The sequence below is a fragment of the Hyla sarda genome, chromosome 12 (genome assembly GCF_029499605.1).
Source record: "Hyla sarda isolate aHylSar1 chromosome 12, aHylSar1.hap1, whole genome shotgun sequence".
Taxonomy (NCBI): domain Eukaryota; kingdom Metazoa; phylum Chordata; class Amphibia; order Anura; family Hylidae; genus Hyla; species Hyla sarda.
In genome coordinates, this window is record NC_079200.1 from 29,715,974 (window position 1) to 29,732,890 (window position 16,917).

General features: G+C 42.0%; 1 protein-coding gene across 1 annotated transcript in view; it reads right to left on the reverse strand.

The window, feature by feature from the left end:
• The window catches only part of MSL1 (MSL complex subunit 1), a gene marked incomplete at its 5' end in the record, with an annotated part of 28,353 nt that overhangs the window by 9,045 nt on the left and 2,391 nt on the right, over positions 1–16,917 (reverse strand). Inside the window, 2 exon segments of the mRNA XM_056548763.1 lie at positions 4,700–5,082; positions 7,407–7,636. Coding sequence (XP_056404738.1) covers positions 4,700–5,082; positions 7,407–7,636 — 613 coding nt within the window.

Consider the following 16,917-nt stretch of genomic DNA (forward strand, 5'->3'; position numbering starts at 1 on the left):
CTTCTCTCTTTAAAGTGGCTTTTCCATACCAGGGTGCCTCCAGCTGTTGCAAAACTACAACTACCCGCATGCCCGGACAGCCGAAGGCTGTCCGGGCATGCTGGGAGTTGTAGTTTAGCAACAGCTGGAGGCACCCGGGTTGGGAAACACTGCCCTAGATAGACAGATAAATAGATAGATAGATTTGCTGGGAGTTGTAGTTTTGCAACAGCTGGAGGCACCCTGGTATGGGAACACTGCTTTAAATAGTTGAACTATCTAAGAACGACAACATTTGGCAAGTGAATTGTCACCCCTGCATTTAGTTAAAGGGGTTATCCAGGAAAAATCTTTTTTTTTATATATATCAAATGGCTCCAGAAAGTTAAACAGATTTGTAAATTACTTCTATTAAAAAATCTTAATCCTTTCAGTACTTATGAGCTGCTGAAGTTGAGTTGTTCTTTTCTGTCTAAGTGCTCTCTGATGACACGTGTCTCGGGAACCGCCCAGTTTAGAAGCAAATCCCCATAGCAAACCTCTTCTACTCTGTGCAGTTCCCGAGACAAGCAGAGGTGTCAGCAGAGAGCACTGTTGTCAGAAAGAAAAGAACAAATCAACTTCAGCAGCTGATAATTATTGAAAGTATTAAGAATTTTTAATAGAAGTAATTTACAAATCTGTTTAATTTTCTGGAGCCAGTTGATATAAAAAAACAATTTTCTTTTCCTGGAATACCCCTTTAAATATATACCGGCAGGTTCATTTGAGGTGAACTTACACTAATAAGCACATATTGAGAATTACGATCCTATTCATTGGTATTACCGCTCACATAAATAATTTAACACGTGTCCAACATGCTACAAGGTGACAAATCACTGGCAGATAGAAAACAATATAAGGCTGGGTCCACGCCACGTTTTTGCAATACATTTCCCGTATCAGATTTTTGAAGAAAAACGGATTCCTCAAAACCGGACTAAACTGTATCAAAACGTGTGCACAAATATTAACCCCTATACGGTTTGAAAAAAGATAAAAAGATGTTCGGTTGCATACCTTTTTTTTAAGAAAAAAAAAATGTATAAGTTTTTAACTTTTCCCTTTAGGAATAAAGCTTCACTTGTTTGATTCAAATAAAAAAAATAATTTTGGTGTCAAAAGTGGCTGAAATACAGGGGTGGCAGTGGCCATGGCAACAAGAATTCAGCTTTTCTGTACGGTTCCCATTGACTCCCATGTTAAAAAAAAAAATAAATAAATAAAAAATATTAATGTACAGGATGCAAAACGGACACAACCTGATGCATCTTTTGGTATACGGTTTTCAATGGAGAGTCAATGCATACGGTTTTCAATACGGTTCCGTACGGTTTTCACATTGAAAACGTATACGGGAACTTTAGTGCAAAAATGTGGCGCCAAACCCAGCCTAAGGGCTGGTTCACAGATCTGGCCCGAACCCCATTCACTTAATTTTTTGCCCTGTAGGGCAAAAAAATGAGCCGACTGGAGTCAGCGTTTGACCCTGGTCGGCTCATTGAAGTGAATGGGGTTCGGCCAGATCCGGCTGGGAAACGGGAGCGGACGGTTTTCGCTCCTCCCAACTGGATCCGGCACCCGTACACTACAAACGTAGTGTAACCCAGCCTTGGTAAGGTTTGCTACTTCAGGATGCACAGCTGTTTTCTTCCCAAAACAGCGCCACCCTTGTCCTCCTGTTGTGTGTGGAATTACAGCTCACCTTCATTCACTTCTATGGGACTGAACTGCAATACCTCACACCAACTGGAGGACAAGAGCAGAGACGTTTATGGAAAGAAAAAATAATAATAGCAATTTATTCCAATCCTGGATAAGCCCTACAAAGGGGTTTTGCCACAATCAACACATCACCTGTCCGGGTCAGTGGGGGTCTGACTACTGGGACCCACACCAATCACGAGAACAGGCTGGTGATTAGATATGTTCAATGCCACTTCTTTATAACTGTACTGATGTCTGAACATCGCTCCTTTCAACCTGGGACACAGGTCACCCTCTTTTTTGTGATCAGTGGGGGTCCCATCAGTCAGACCCCCTCATCCCCCTCTGATCAATCACCTATCTGCGGGGGTCAAAAAATACATTGCATGTCAATTTCTGGTGTAGATATTACCAGCTTCACTGTATCAAGGGTGAAATATGCAGATCAGGGAAAAATATCTATATTGATAATATAAATTTATAAAAATATTTAAAAAATATATACATATAAACACATTAAATTATATATATATTTTTTTTAAATATACATTTTTATATACACACACACAATATTTTATATGATTTATTAAGATGATAACGATGTGTGTGTGTATAAATATATACTATTAAATAGTAATAGTATAAAAAAAAAAATATATATATATATATATATATATATATATATATATATATATATATATATATTTTTTTTTTTTTTTTTATTTTTATTTTATTTACTATTATCCTAATAATAAAAAATAATATAATGTAAGTGTATACATATATATTTTTTAAATATTATTTGTATGTGTGTGTGTGTGTGTGTGTGTGTGTGTGTGTATGTGTGTGTATATATATATATATATATATATATTTATTTATTACTATTATATAAAGGGAATCCTCAGTTACAGATTCCAATGTTTCTAATTGTACAAAAAAATGCTGCATTTAGAGCCATTAATTCCATCTAAACCGATGGACACTTCGGCAAAACCCATAAATGAGTAGGGAGCTGCTGCACAATGGATCCTAGCGATGTTTTGTGGTTTCAGATTACAACAGAAACCACAGCGCAGATGTGAACAGGGCCACGTGCATATGTACTGCTCAGTGTTTAACCCACAATCAGAATACACATTACACATCTGTAAAGCACCGGATAAGCCGGGGCACTGTATACAAAGCTATTATCAGAAGAGCACAGTCTTACACAGCTTGTAAGGATGTGACCGATAACTGTAGATCCGGGGAACTGTAAGGTTAGGTTCACACTACAGAAATTCCGCTTGCTAAAATGTATAGTGTAGTCAATGGGTTTCCATTCACAAATTCACACTTCGGAATTTGTGAAGTGGAATTTGTGAACGAAAAATCTGCTTAAAAACAGTCTGAACGTACCTTTAGGGTACGTTCAGATGTGGCTCTGCCGCTGAAGGACCTCCTATATGCTGCCTTTATATGTGCCTGCTCGGAGCAGCAATACTCTGCTACGAGCAGACACACTGCGATGTGCGAGTCGCCGCGCGCATGCGCAGTATACTCGCACATCGAGGCAGCTCTCAGCCTAGCTCATTGAGCAGGGGAAGCGGCCGCGATGTGTGCGAGTACACCGGGCATGCGCGGCGACTCGCACATCGCAGTGTGTCTGCTCGGAGCGGCATATTGCTGCTCCGAGCAGGCACATTTAAGGGCACCATACAGAGGTCCTTCAGCTGCGGATATGCATAAATCCGCACGTGTAAACGTACCCTTAAGCTCCCAATAAGGAACACTCCAGAACAGGTAACAGACAGAGTATTCCTTTAAAAGGGGGATACCCACATTACAACCCCAATTTAAATAACATTACTGAGTTAACAGACAAGGGACCTCTATTTTTGTCCAGAGTGGTTATAAAGGGCATCTCTTACTGTGGAGGACCTATTCTTTCATGTATTATACCAGTGTTTCCCAACCAGAGTGCCTCCAGCTGTTGCAAAACTACAACTCACAGCTGGGAGTTATAGTTTTGCAACAGCTGGAGGCACCCCGGTTGGGAAACACTGCATTACACAGACAACCCACTGATGGGCACTGTGTAATGCTTTTCTCTCTCCTGTGGTGGCGCTGCAGGAAGAGTGCCCACAAATTACAGCTGCTCACTTAGGATCCCAGCAGGGGGGGGGGGGGGGGGGGGGGAGACACTTTGTGATCAGCCTGGTTGGTCAGGAGACCATTCTAAGGCTGGGTTCACACCACGTTTTGGCACTTCAGTTCCCATATACGTTTTCAATTTGAAAACCGTATGCATTGAGTCCCCCATTGAAAACCGTATGCCAAACGATGCATCAGGTTGTGTCAGTTTTGCATCCTGTACGGTTTTGTCAGTTTTTTTTCCCATACCCACAACCGTAGCCGACCACAGTTTTTCGTCCGGGTGAAAAACTGTATTGAAACATATACTATTTTTTTTTTTTTTTTAACATGGGAGTCAATGGGAACCGTACAGAACCGTATGTGCGCACGGTTCCATCCAGTTTCCACCATACGGTTTTTAACTTTGCAGAGTTTTTTTCTTGGAATTTCAATCAAGCAAGAGAAACTTTATTCATAATGGAGCGAAAAGTTAAAAACGTATACATTTATTTCTTTCTTTTAAACGGAGGCAACCGCACATCATTTTTCAAACCGTATACGGATTAAAATTTGTACACACGTTTTGATACAGTTTAGTCCGGTTTTGAGGAATCCGTTTTATTATCAAAAACCTGATACGGGAACTGTATTGCAAAAACGTGGTGTGAACCCAGCCTAGCAGTCCAAAGCGGAGAACCCCTTTAAAGCTAAAATTATACAAACATGAGCCAACTATTTTAGGGATTATAAAATGTGTTGATACCAACACCAGCATATGATAATAGTAAATCAGTGACACCTCCATCCCTGGGAAACGTAGAAGAAACACTAAATAGCAAGAAGAGCCTCTTACTTGCCACACACTCCTCTTTCTTGGGAGAGGGCTCTCTCAGCGGAGAAGGAGGCGGCTGATGCCACCGGCATAGATACATGTCCGTGGTGGCAAGGTAGGGCAGAGAATCTATCTCGCCAGGGTTTGCTTCACTGTCTTTTAATGATGATGCTGCAGAGCTGCTCCATGCAGACCTCAGAGGAGTATCGGCTGGAGAGGGAGATTTTTCCGGAGTCTCTTTACTTCGTAGATCCCTCTGACAGCCCGTCTCGGACACTGAACCCCCAGGCTCGGCATCTTCCGCTTCTGTAGGCAACCTAGATATCTTGCCCTTCATCTTTGCAAGGTCAGAAGTCAGTCTCTTAACAGGAGTCCTGTGCTCTGCACTGCCAAAGGCTGATTTCCTAGAAGGTGGAAAGTAATCAAAAGGTTAAATATCACAGAAACTTGAGAGAGACCAAGGGCTCAAGTTAAAGGGGTACTTCACCCCTAGACATCTTATCCCCTATCCAAAGGATAGGAGATAAGATGTCTGATTGCGGGGGTTCCGCCGCTGGGGACCCCTGCAATATAGCATGCGACACCAAACTGTTTCTTGTCCGGAAGCGCTGGAGGGTCTGGGTCCCGAACACTGGAACGAAAGTCTGTGAAGTCACGACTCCGACCCCGTGTGACGTCACACCCCGTCCCCTCAATGCAAGTCTATGGGAGGGGGCGTGACGGCCCCTCCCATAGACTTGCATTGAGGGGACGGGGCGTGAAATCACACAGGGGCGGATGCTATATTGCGGGGGTCCCCAACGGCGGGATCCCCGCGATCAGACATCTTAGGGGTGGAGTACCTCTTTAAAGGGGTATTCCGGTCAAAAACTTCTTATCCCCTATCCAAAAGGGACCCCTGCGATCTCCCTGCAGCACCCGCATTCTATGCCACACCATGCCCCTTCGTGATGTCAAGCCCCCTTCATTCATGTCTATGGAAGGGGGCGTGATGGCCATTATGCCCCCTCCCATAGACATGAATGGAGGGGGCATGGCGTGACGTCACAAGGAGACATTCCGTCACGTCTTCAGTCCCGGAAACCCGGAGGTTTACAAAACTGGAGACGCAGCTCGCATAGAATGCAGGTGCTGCAGGGAGAGGAGGGCCCCCCGCAATCAGAAAAATAGGGGATAAGATGGCATTCTACAACTTATGCCAGCAGATGTCACACACACACACAATTTCCACAAGGTGCCCCCAAAATCTTGAATCAAGATAGAGCAAGCAATGATATAAAAAGGTAGGGTAGTGATCTCCCCCCCCCCCACCCCCATAACAAGGTATCAACATTTTGTCCAGATCACTCCACACTAGTGCTCCCTAACCTGCGTCTCTACAGCGGTAACTCCCATTACGATCTGACAGCAAAAGTTGTAGTTTTGAAACAGCTGGAGAGCCAAATATTGGGGAACAATGTTTTACACTGTTAAATGTGTATTTACATGTACAGTATCTTGCACATATTTGATGCACAGGATTTGAAGCTGCAAATTTGATGCTGTATTCATTCAATTAGTTAACAATCTGCAGCTTCAAATCCTGTGCAACAAATATACACAGGATACTGTACGTGTGAATACACCCTGAAGAGGGGATATAAAAACGCAGCTAATTTGCATATCAGTTCTCAGGTTGTGTATGATATTACATCAAGGCTCCATTCACTACAATGGAACTGAGCTGCAATACCACACAGAACCTGAGGACATGTGTGGGGCGCTTTTAGAAAGAAAAAAAATTCTGTTTTTCTATTCCTGGATAACCCCTTTAAGGGTGCGTTCGCACATGCGTAATTTTGCTGCAGATTCGCTGCTGCAGATTTTGCTGCCCATTGACTTCAATGGGCAGTTAAATCTGCCAAGGCAAATCTACTGCAGATCTGCAGCAAAAATACACACGTGAATGTTCACACGGGCTGATCCACAACATATTATACGCTTTGGATCTGCTGAAGATGGACCCCTAAAGTGTGCCTCCAGATGTGCATGCTTGGAGTGGCAAACCGCTGCTATGAGCAGACACACTGCTGCGATGTGCGAGTCGCTGTGCTCCCTGAGCTAGGCCAAGAGCAGCCGCGATGTGTGGGAGAATACTGTGCATGCCCGCGATTCACACATCGCAGTGTGTCTGCTCGTAGCGACGTATTGCTGCTCCGAGCAGGCACATCTGAGGAACGCTGTAGGGGTCCATCGTTGGCAAATCCGCAGCGTAAAATACACTGTCGATCCGCCAGTGTGAACGGGCCCTTAGGGTATGTTCACATTTACAGGATCTGCTGCATATTTTGTGCTGCTGATTTTGCTATTTGTTAACTTCAATGGGGAGCAAGATAAGCTGCACAAAATCTGCAGCAGATCCTGTACGTGTGAATGTACCCTAAGAGAGATTTCTCTCAAAATTTCCACAGCTGCTCCCTGGCAACCATCAGAGGTGTCAACGCCTTAACTATGTTACTAATCTGCATGAGAACGCCAAAGAGGTCACTGGTGTTCAAGTGCAACTTAGTCATGTGGCGAACGCTTGAGAATGCACAGCGTAGCCGGACACAGCCATTAAAACTGATCAGCTACTAAGTTGGAGACCCCCTTTAAATTATTCACAAGCAATACTTCTTTTACTAGAGAGACCAGTTATACAAACACATCTATCTATATGTAATGGGAGACACAATCTACTTGTACCAACCTTTTGTGTCCTTTTGCATTTCTGCCAAAAGAAAAGGGCTTTGGGGTGAGGCCGGGCAACTGAGGGGAAGCCTCTGGGGGAAACTCCCCACCGCCTGCGCTCTCTGGAAGGGGACCTTCCGGCATTTCGGCCACCGATTCACGGCTTTGAGACGCACGCTGTTTTTCCTTCTCGCTGTCCTTTCTGACCAACTGCATGCGCCTTTCCATCCGCTCAATGCGGGCCAGGAGCTGGGGAAGAAGAGAAAAATATATCTTTATTGGGACAGTCATGGTAAAGCAATGTCTCTGTGCATGGAGGAAACTACTTTGATGCTGCAAAGGGTTAAGCGAGTTATGAATCGCATTTAAGTTGAGCAGATACGTCCAGTTTTAAAATACGAATGGGGGGGGGGGGGTGAATAAGTGTGTAATGGGGGTGGAGAAAGTAAAGAAGTGAGCGGGAGGGAGACCAGAGACAGACATACACAGAGCAGCAGTCACATACAGTCTGCATTGCACCAAATCACTGTGTATGAGTGTGAATCCAGACACCTAGCACCACCACGCCAAAAGCCCCGAATAGACAGGTCGCCATGCCTGGGGGGAGCAGGAGAAGAGACAGGCAGAGAAATCACTGCAAAAAAAATACCCAACATGGTTCCCTATTCAGTTATAGGCAGATGAGGAGGGACAGGGAGAAAAAAAACTCACTGCAGCAGCTTAACCCTTTATAAGACTGCATTCCTGGTGCCTGTGGATGTCTAGACTTAGAAGGGTTAAGGATGAGCTATGGATGCACAGTCAATGGGGCCTTCTGCAGACAGAAATGCATACTCCTGTGGCAGTGCAGGGGTTAAGGGGGCAGACACCTTCCTCCTCATATACAAGCTCCTGCAGACTTGCGGATTGAGTTAACCATCTATGTGCCTATAGACTAGTGCAGGTTATGAGGATGGGGTTGAAGGGTTTGGGAGCTGGGGGGGGGGGCTTGTTAAAAGAAAAAAAAATGTGGAGACTCCCTGTCATTGCTGCAAACCTTAAATCCATGGTATCCCATCCTCCTTCCCGTTGCCATGGCAGCCCATTTAAACCGCCAATCCCCCAACCCCCCCCTTTTCTACCGCCATGATGGTCTTGTGTGATTCTCATGAATGTGTATAGGGTGGAGGGGGGTGTAAGAGAAGGGGGAGGGCAAAGAGACAGGGAAAAAAAGGAGGAGGGGGTGGGGGGGGCTGGGAAGAGATGGTGAGGGAGGTGGCATTACCTCAGCCTGCATGGGTCCTTCCTATGGAGGGCTGGCGAGGCAGATTCCCCAGCATTACAGCGTGGAGGCACCAGCTCATGCAGCTCCACTACATAGCCAATCTCCCCCCTCACAAGCGTCCCTCTCTCCACAACAAGTTCCCTCTCTCTTCCAAAAAAAAAAAAAATCCTCTCTCCCTCCCCCCTGGTCTAGCCGCAAGATGCACACAATATAGCAGAGCTGTCTTGAGGTGCGAAAAAAAAAAAAAAAATTATATTATATATATATATATATATATATATATATATATATATATATATTTACATACACACACATTATATAGAGGAGAGGTCAATATAGATATATTCATTATATAGAGGAGAGATCAATATATATATATATATATACATTATATAGGAGAGATCAATATATATTCATTATATAGAGGAGATGTCAATATAATTATATATATATATATATATATATATATATATATATATATATATTATTTGGAGGAGAGATCAATATATATATATTTATTATTTGGAGAAGAGATCAATATATTTATTATTTGGAGGAGAGATCAATATATATATATTCATTATATAGAGGAGAGGTCAATATATATATATTTATTATTTGGAGGAGAGATCAATATATATATATTCATTATATAGAGGAGAGGTCAATATATTTTATATTAAATAGAGGAGAGATCAATATAGATATATATATATATATATATATATATATATAAATATATTATTTGGAGGAGAGATCAATAAATATATATATATTTATTATTTGGAGGAGAGATCAATAAATATATATATATATATATATATATATATATATATATATATATATATATATATATATATATATATTCATTATATAGAGGAGAGGTCAATATATTTTATATTAAATAGAGGAGAGATCAATATAGATATATTCATTATATAGAGGAGAGGTAAATACGTTGCCCTATGCATTCTGCTCCAAAATAACAGGATGTCACTTTTTAGGGTACGTTCACACACACGGATTTTTTAGCAGGTTTTCCGCTGCGTATTTGAAAGTGGGCGGGCTCTTCTCGGTTGTCCGCAGCAAATTTTCCACAGCAGAATTTACGCTGCGGAAAATCCGCCACAGTCCCTACTGACTTCAGTGGGGCTTGCAGCGGATTTCCCGCAGTGTACATTCCGCCGCGGAAAATCTGCTGCGGACAACCGAGAAGAGCCCGCCCACTTTCAAATACGCAGCGGAAAACCCGCTAAAAAATCAGCGAGTGTGAACGTACCCTTAAACTGGATTATATGGGGGGGGGGGGGGGTTATCTAAAGGTTATTGGTCCATAAAATCCATATATTGCATAGGTCTTTGATCCCCAACATGTGGCTCTCCAGCTGTTGCAGAACTACAACTCCCATCATGCTGACATCACAGATATGGTTTTCCCCCAACCGGAGGCTCTGCAGCTGCTGGAAAACTACAACTCCCGGCATAACCTGAGCAGCGATCCCCAAACCCGTGCTTATCCAGTGGTCAGTATGTAGCCCTCTATATACAGGGGTATATAGGATGCTCAGGTAGTCTACTACATTATCCACAGTATAGCAGTGTTTCCCAACCAGGGTGCCTCCAGCTGTTGCAAAACTACAACTCTTGGCATAACCTGAGCAGGGATCCCCAAACCCGTACTTATCCAGTGGTCAGTATGTAGTCCATTATATACAGGGGTATATAGGATGCTCAGGTAGTCTACTACATTATACACAGTATAGCATCATTTCCCAACCAGGGTGCCTCCTGCTGTTGCAAAACTACAACTCCTGGCATAACCTGAGTAGCGATCCCCAGACCTGTTCTTATCCAGTGGTCAGTATGTAGTCCTTTATATACAGGGGTATATAGGATGCTCAGGTAGTCTACTACATTATCCACAGTATAGCAGTGTTTCCCAACCAGGGTGCCTCCAGCTGTTGCAAAACTACAACTCCTGGCATAACCTGAGCAGCGTTCCCCAAACCCGTGCTTATCCAGTGGTCAGTATGTAGCCCTTTATATACAGGGGTATATAGGATGCTCAGGTAGTCTACTACATTATACACAGTATAGCAGTGTTTCCCAACCAGGGTGCCTCCAGCTGTTGCAAAACTACAACTCCCGGCATGCCCGGACAGCCGAAGGCTGTCCGGGCATGCTGGAAGTTGTAGTTTTGCAACAGCTGGAGGCACCCTGGTTGGGAAAACACTGCAGTATGTTGGATATCAGTGACATCAGTGCAACATCCAAGAAAGAAAAACGCAAAAGAAAAGTAATTGTTATCGGCTACTAAATGTATAAAGATTTACCAGAGGAGATATGAGGTGGCCAAAAACACCAACCAACCAATCGGTAACTTGTATATCGTTATATACACATACTAGGTTATTATAGGGTCACCTAGGGGCTATGTTATAGTTATATAGGGGGGAGATTTTATCAAAACCTGTGTAGAGGAAGAGCGATGCAGTCGCCCATAGCAACCAATCAGATCGCTTATTTTTTCACAGGCCTCTAAAAATGAAAGCAGCGATCTGATTGGTTGCTATGGGCGACTGCACAGCTCTTCCTCTACACAGGTTTAGATAAATCTCCCCCAGAATGTGCATAGTCTATGATGTGCTCCTATGGCAGCCAGTGACTCCCAACGCAAAGCAGAGTATATGAGGCAGTGTCAGGGTCTAGTATATAGCAAGTATTTAACAGTATGAAGTGTATATAGTAAGGATATAGCAGTATATAGTAGTAGGTCATGTATGTTGTAAGGCTATATTAGTATGAAGGGTATATAGCAAGGCTATACAGCAAGGCTATAGCAGTATGCAGGGTATATAGTAAGGCTATAGCAGTATGCAGGGTATATAGTAAGGCTATAGCAGTATGCAGGGTATATAGTAAGGATATAGCAGTATGCAGTGTATATAGTAAGGATATAGCAGTATGCAGTGTATATAGTAAGGATATAGCAGTATGCAGGGTATATAGTAAGGCTATAGCAGTATGTAGTGTATATAGTAAGGCTATAGCAGTATGCAGGGTATATAGTAAGGATATAGCAGTATGTAGCGTATATAGTAAGGCTATAGCAGTATGTAGTGTATATAGTAAGGCTATAGCAGTATGTAGTGTATATAGTAAGGATATAGCAGTATGTAGTGTATATAGTAAGGCTATAGCAGTATGTAGTGTATATAGTAAGGATATAGCAGTATGCAGTGTATATATAGTAAGGCTATAGCAGTATGTAGTGTATATATAGTAAGGCTATAGCAGTATGTAGGGTATATATAGTAAGGCTATAGCAGTATGTAGGGTATATAGTAAGGCTATAGCAGTATGTAGTGTATATAGTAAGGCTATAGCAGTATGTAGTGTATATAGTAAGGCTATAGCAGTATGTAGTGTATATAGTAAGGCTATAGCAGTATGTAGTGTATATAGTAAGGCTATAGCAGTATGTAGTGTATATAGTAAGGCTATAGCAGTATGTAGTGTATATAGTAAGGCTATAGCAGTATGTAGTGTATATAGTAAGGCTATAGCAGTATGTAGTGTATATAGTAAGGCTATAGCAGTATGTAGTGTATATAGTAAGGCTATAGCAGTATGTAGTGTATATAGTAAGGCTATAGCAGTATGTAGTGTATATAGTAAGGATATAGCAGTATGTAGTGTATATAGTAAGGCTATAGCAGTATGCAGGGTATATAGTAAGGCTATAGCAGTATGTAGTGTATATAGTAAGGCTATAGCAGTATGTAGTGTATATAGTAAGGCTATAGCAGTATGTAGTGTATATAGTAAGGCTATAGCAGTATGTAGTGTATATAGTAAGGCTATACCAGTATGTAGTGTATATAGTAAGGATATAGCAGTATGCAGTGTATATAGTAAGGCTATAGCAGTATGCAGGGTATATAGTAAGGCTATAGCAGTATGTAGTTTATATAGTAAGGATATAGCAGTATGTAGTGTATATAGTAAGGATATAGCAGTATGTAGTGTATATAGTAAGGCTATAGCAGTATGTAGTTTATATAGTAAGGATATAGCAGTATGTAGTGTATATAGTAAGGCTATAGCAGTATGCAGTGTATATAGTAAGGCTATAGCAGTATGTAGTGTATATAGTAAGGCTATAGCAGTATGTAGTGTATATAGTAAGGCTATAGCAGTATGTAGTGTATATAGTAAGGCTATAGCAGTATGTAGTGTATATAGTAAGGCTATAGCAGTATGTAGGGTATATAGTAAGGCTATAGCAGTATGCAGGGTATATAGTAAGGCTATAGCAGTATGCAGGGTATATAGTAAGGCTATAGCAGTATGCAGGGTATATAGTAAGGCTATAGCAGTATGTAGTGTATATAGTAAGGCTATAGCAGTATGTAGTGTATATAGTAAGGATATAGCAGTATGTAGTGTATATAGTAAGGATATAGCAGTATGTAGTGTATATAGTAAGGATATAGCAGTATGTAGTGTATATAGTAAGGCTATAGCAGTATGCAGGGTATATAGTAAGGCTATAGCAGTATGTAGTGTATATAGTAAGGCTATAGCAGTATGTAGTGTATATAGTAAGGCTATAGCAGTATGCAGGGTATATAGTAAGGCTATAGCAGTATGCAGGGTATATAGTAAGGCTATAGCAGTATGCAGGGTATATAGTAAGGCTATAGCAGTATGCAGGGTATATAGTAAGGCTATAGCAGTATGTAGTGTATATAGTAAGGCTATAGCAGTATGTAGTGTATATAGTAAGGATATAGCAGTATGTAGTGTATATAGTAAGGATATAGCAGTATGTAGTGTATATAGTAAGGATATAGCAGTATGCAGTGTATATAGTAAGGATATAGCAGTATGCAGGGTATATAGTAAGGATATAGCAGTATGCAGGGTATATAGTAAGGATATAGCAGTATGAAGTGTATATAGTAAGGATATAGCAGTATGTAGTGTATATAGTAAGGCTATAGCAGTATGTAGTGTATATAGTAAGGATATAGCAGTATGTAGTGTATATAGTAAGGATATAGCAGTATGTAGTGTATATAGTAAGGATATAGCAGTATGTAGTGTATATAGTAAGGCTATACCAGTATGTAGTGTATATAGTAAGGATATAGCAGTATGTAGTGTATATAGTAAGGATATAGCAGTATGTAGTGTATATAGTAAGGATATAGCAGTATGTAGTGTATATAGTAAGGCTATAGCAGTATGTAGTGTATATAGTAAGGATATAGCAGTATGCAGGGTATATAGTAAGGATATAGCAGTATATTGTGTATATATTAGTGTATCAGCAATACATAGCATTAAATAGTATATATTAGTGTATATAGCAATATGACATTTTAAGGATAAAGCACTATATAGTTAGGATATAGCAGTATGTAGGGTATATAGTTAGGATCTAGCAGTATGTAGGGTATATATACACTGCTCAAAAAAACATAAAAGGGAACACAAACAACACATAGGGGGATATTTATCAAAGCTGTCTATGTCCCGCATTAATATAGACCAAACTACAGAGGGTTAGGCCGGTCTATTGTGCGCCTAGTCACACGGCTCTTGATAAATTCTGCGCACGGACTTCGGGATCTATGCTTTAGACTATGTAAACCTGCTCCAACACGGTCGGACATTTCCGCGTACTTTCAGCCGATGCGACTTGTCGCCAAAAAGTCGCTTTTGTTAAGTTCAGCACCAATGCATTTTTCCGTCTAAATAGACTAGAATGCATCATGTTCTAAAAATCCTCTAAAGCAAAAGTCGCAACAAATTTAGATGGGAAAAACCCAGTCTAAATCCTTTGATAAATCTCCCCCAATGTGACTCCAAGTCAATGACACTTCTGTGAGATCACACTGTCCACTCAGGAAGCAACACTGATTGATAATCAATTTCACATGCTGTTGTGCAATAAAGGAATGGTTCTGCAGGTGGTGACCACAGACCATTTCTCAGTTCCTATGCTTCCTAGCTGATGTTTTGTTAACTTTTGAATGCTGGCGGTGCTTTCACTCTAGATGTAGCATTAGACGGAGTCTACAACCCATACAAGTAGCTCAGGTAGTGCAGCTCATCCAGGATGGCACATAGATGCGAGCTGTGGCAAGAATGTTTGCTGTGTCTGTCAGCGTAGTGTCCAGAGCATGGAAGCGCTACCAGGAGACAGGCCAGTACATCAGGAGACATGGAGGCGGCCGTAGGAGGGCAACAACCCAGCAGCAGGACCACTACCTCTGCCTTTGTGCAATGAGGAGCACTGCCAGAGCCCTGCAATGACCTCCGGCAGGCCACATATGTGCATGTGTCCACTCAAACGGTCAGAAACCAACTTCATGAGGGTGGTATGAGGGCCTGACGTCCACAGGTGGGGGTTGTGCTTACAGCCCAATACCGTGCAGGACTTTGGCATTTGCCAGAACACACCAAGATTGGCAAATTCACCAATGGCGCCCTGTGCTCTTCACAGATGAAAGCAGGTTCACACTGAGCACATGTGACAGATGTGACAGTCTGGAGATGCCGTGGAGAATGTTCTGCTGCCTGCAACATCCTCCAGTGTGACTGGTTTGGTTGGTGGGTCAGTAATGGTGTGGGGTGACATTTCTTTGTGGGGGGGGGGGGGGGGGGGGGCCGTGCGCACAGCCCCTCCATGTGCTTGCCAGAGGTAGCCTGACTGCCATTAGGTACCGAGAATGAGATTCTCAGACCCCTTATGAGACCATATGCAGGTGCGGTTGGCCCCTGGGTTCCTCCTAATGCAAGACAATGCTAGACTTCATGTGGCTGGAGTGTGTCAGCAGTTCCTGCAAGAGGAAGGCATTGATGATATGGACTGGCACGCCCGTTTCCCCAGACCTGAATCCAACTGAGCACATCTGGGACATCATGTCTCGCTCCATCCACCACAGACTGTCCAGGAGTTGGCGGATGCTTTAGTCCAGGTCTGGGAGGACATCCCTCAGGAGACCATCCTCCACCTCATCAGGATCATGCCCAGGCGTTGTAGGGAGGTCATACGGCCACGTGGAGGCCACACACACTACTGAGCCTCATTGTGACTTGTTGTAAGGACATTACATAAAGTTTGATCAGCCTGTATTGTGGTTTTTCCACTGTGACTCCATATCCAGACCTCCATGGGTTGATAAATTTGATTTCCATTGATAATTTTTGTGTGATTTTGTTGTCAGTACATTCAACTATGTAAAGATAAAAGTATTTCATACGATTAGTTCATTCAGATCTAGGTATCTTAGTGTTCATATATTATATTTACACACACACACAGTCAGGTCCATAAATATTGGGACATCGACACAATGCTAAAATTTTTGGCTCTATACACCACCACAATGGATTGAAATGAAACAAACAAAATTTGCTTTAACTGCAGACTGTCAGCTTTAATTTGAGGGTATTTAGATCCAAATCAGGTGAACGGTGTAGGAATCACAACAGTTTGCATATGTGCCTCCCACTTGTTAAGTGACCAAAAGTAATGGGACATTTGGCTTCTCAGCTGTTCCTTGACCAGGTGTGTTATTCCCTCATTACCCCCAATTACAATGAGCAGATAAAAGGTCCAGAGTTCATTTCAAGTGTGCTATTTGCATTTGGAATCTGTTGCTGTCAACGCAAGATGAGATCCATCATTAGGCTGAAAAAAAATAAATAAAATAAAAACTCATCAGAGAGATAGCCAAAACATTAGGCTTGGCCAAATCAACTGTTTGGAACAGTCTTATAAAAAAAAAAAAAAAAAAAAAAAAAAAAAAAAAAAAAAAAGGAACATACCGGTGAGCTCAGAAACGCCAAAAGACCAGGAAGACCAAAGAAAACAATTGTGAAGGATGAGCAAATAATTTTTTCCCTGGTGAAGAAAACCCATTTACAACAGTTGGCAAGATAAAGGACACTCTCCAGGAGGTAGGTGTATGTGTGTCAAAGTCATCAAGAGAAGACTTCACCAGAGGGAATACAGAGGGATGACCACAAGATGGAAACCATTGGGGAGCCACAAAAACACCAAGGCCAGATTAGGAAGTTTGCCAAATGACAACTAAAAAAAGCTTCACAGTTCTGGAACAACATCCTATGGACAGATGAGACCAAGATCAACTTGTACCAGAGTGATGGGAAGAGAAGAGTCTGGAGAAGAACATGATCCTAAGCATACACCTCATCAGTGAAGCATGGTGGTGGTTATGGCATGGTGGGC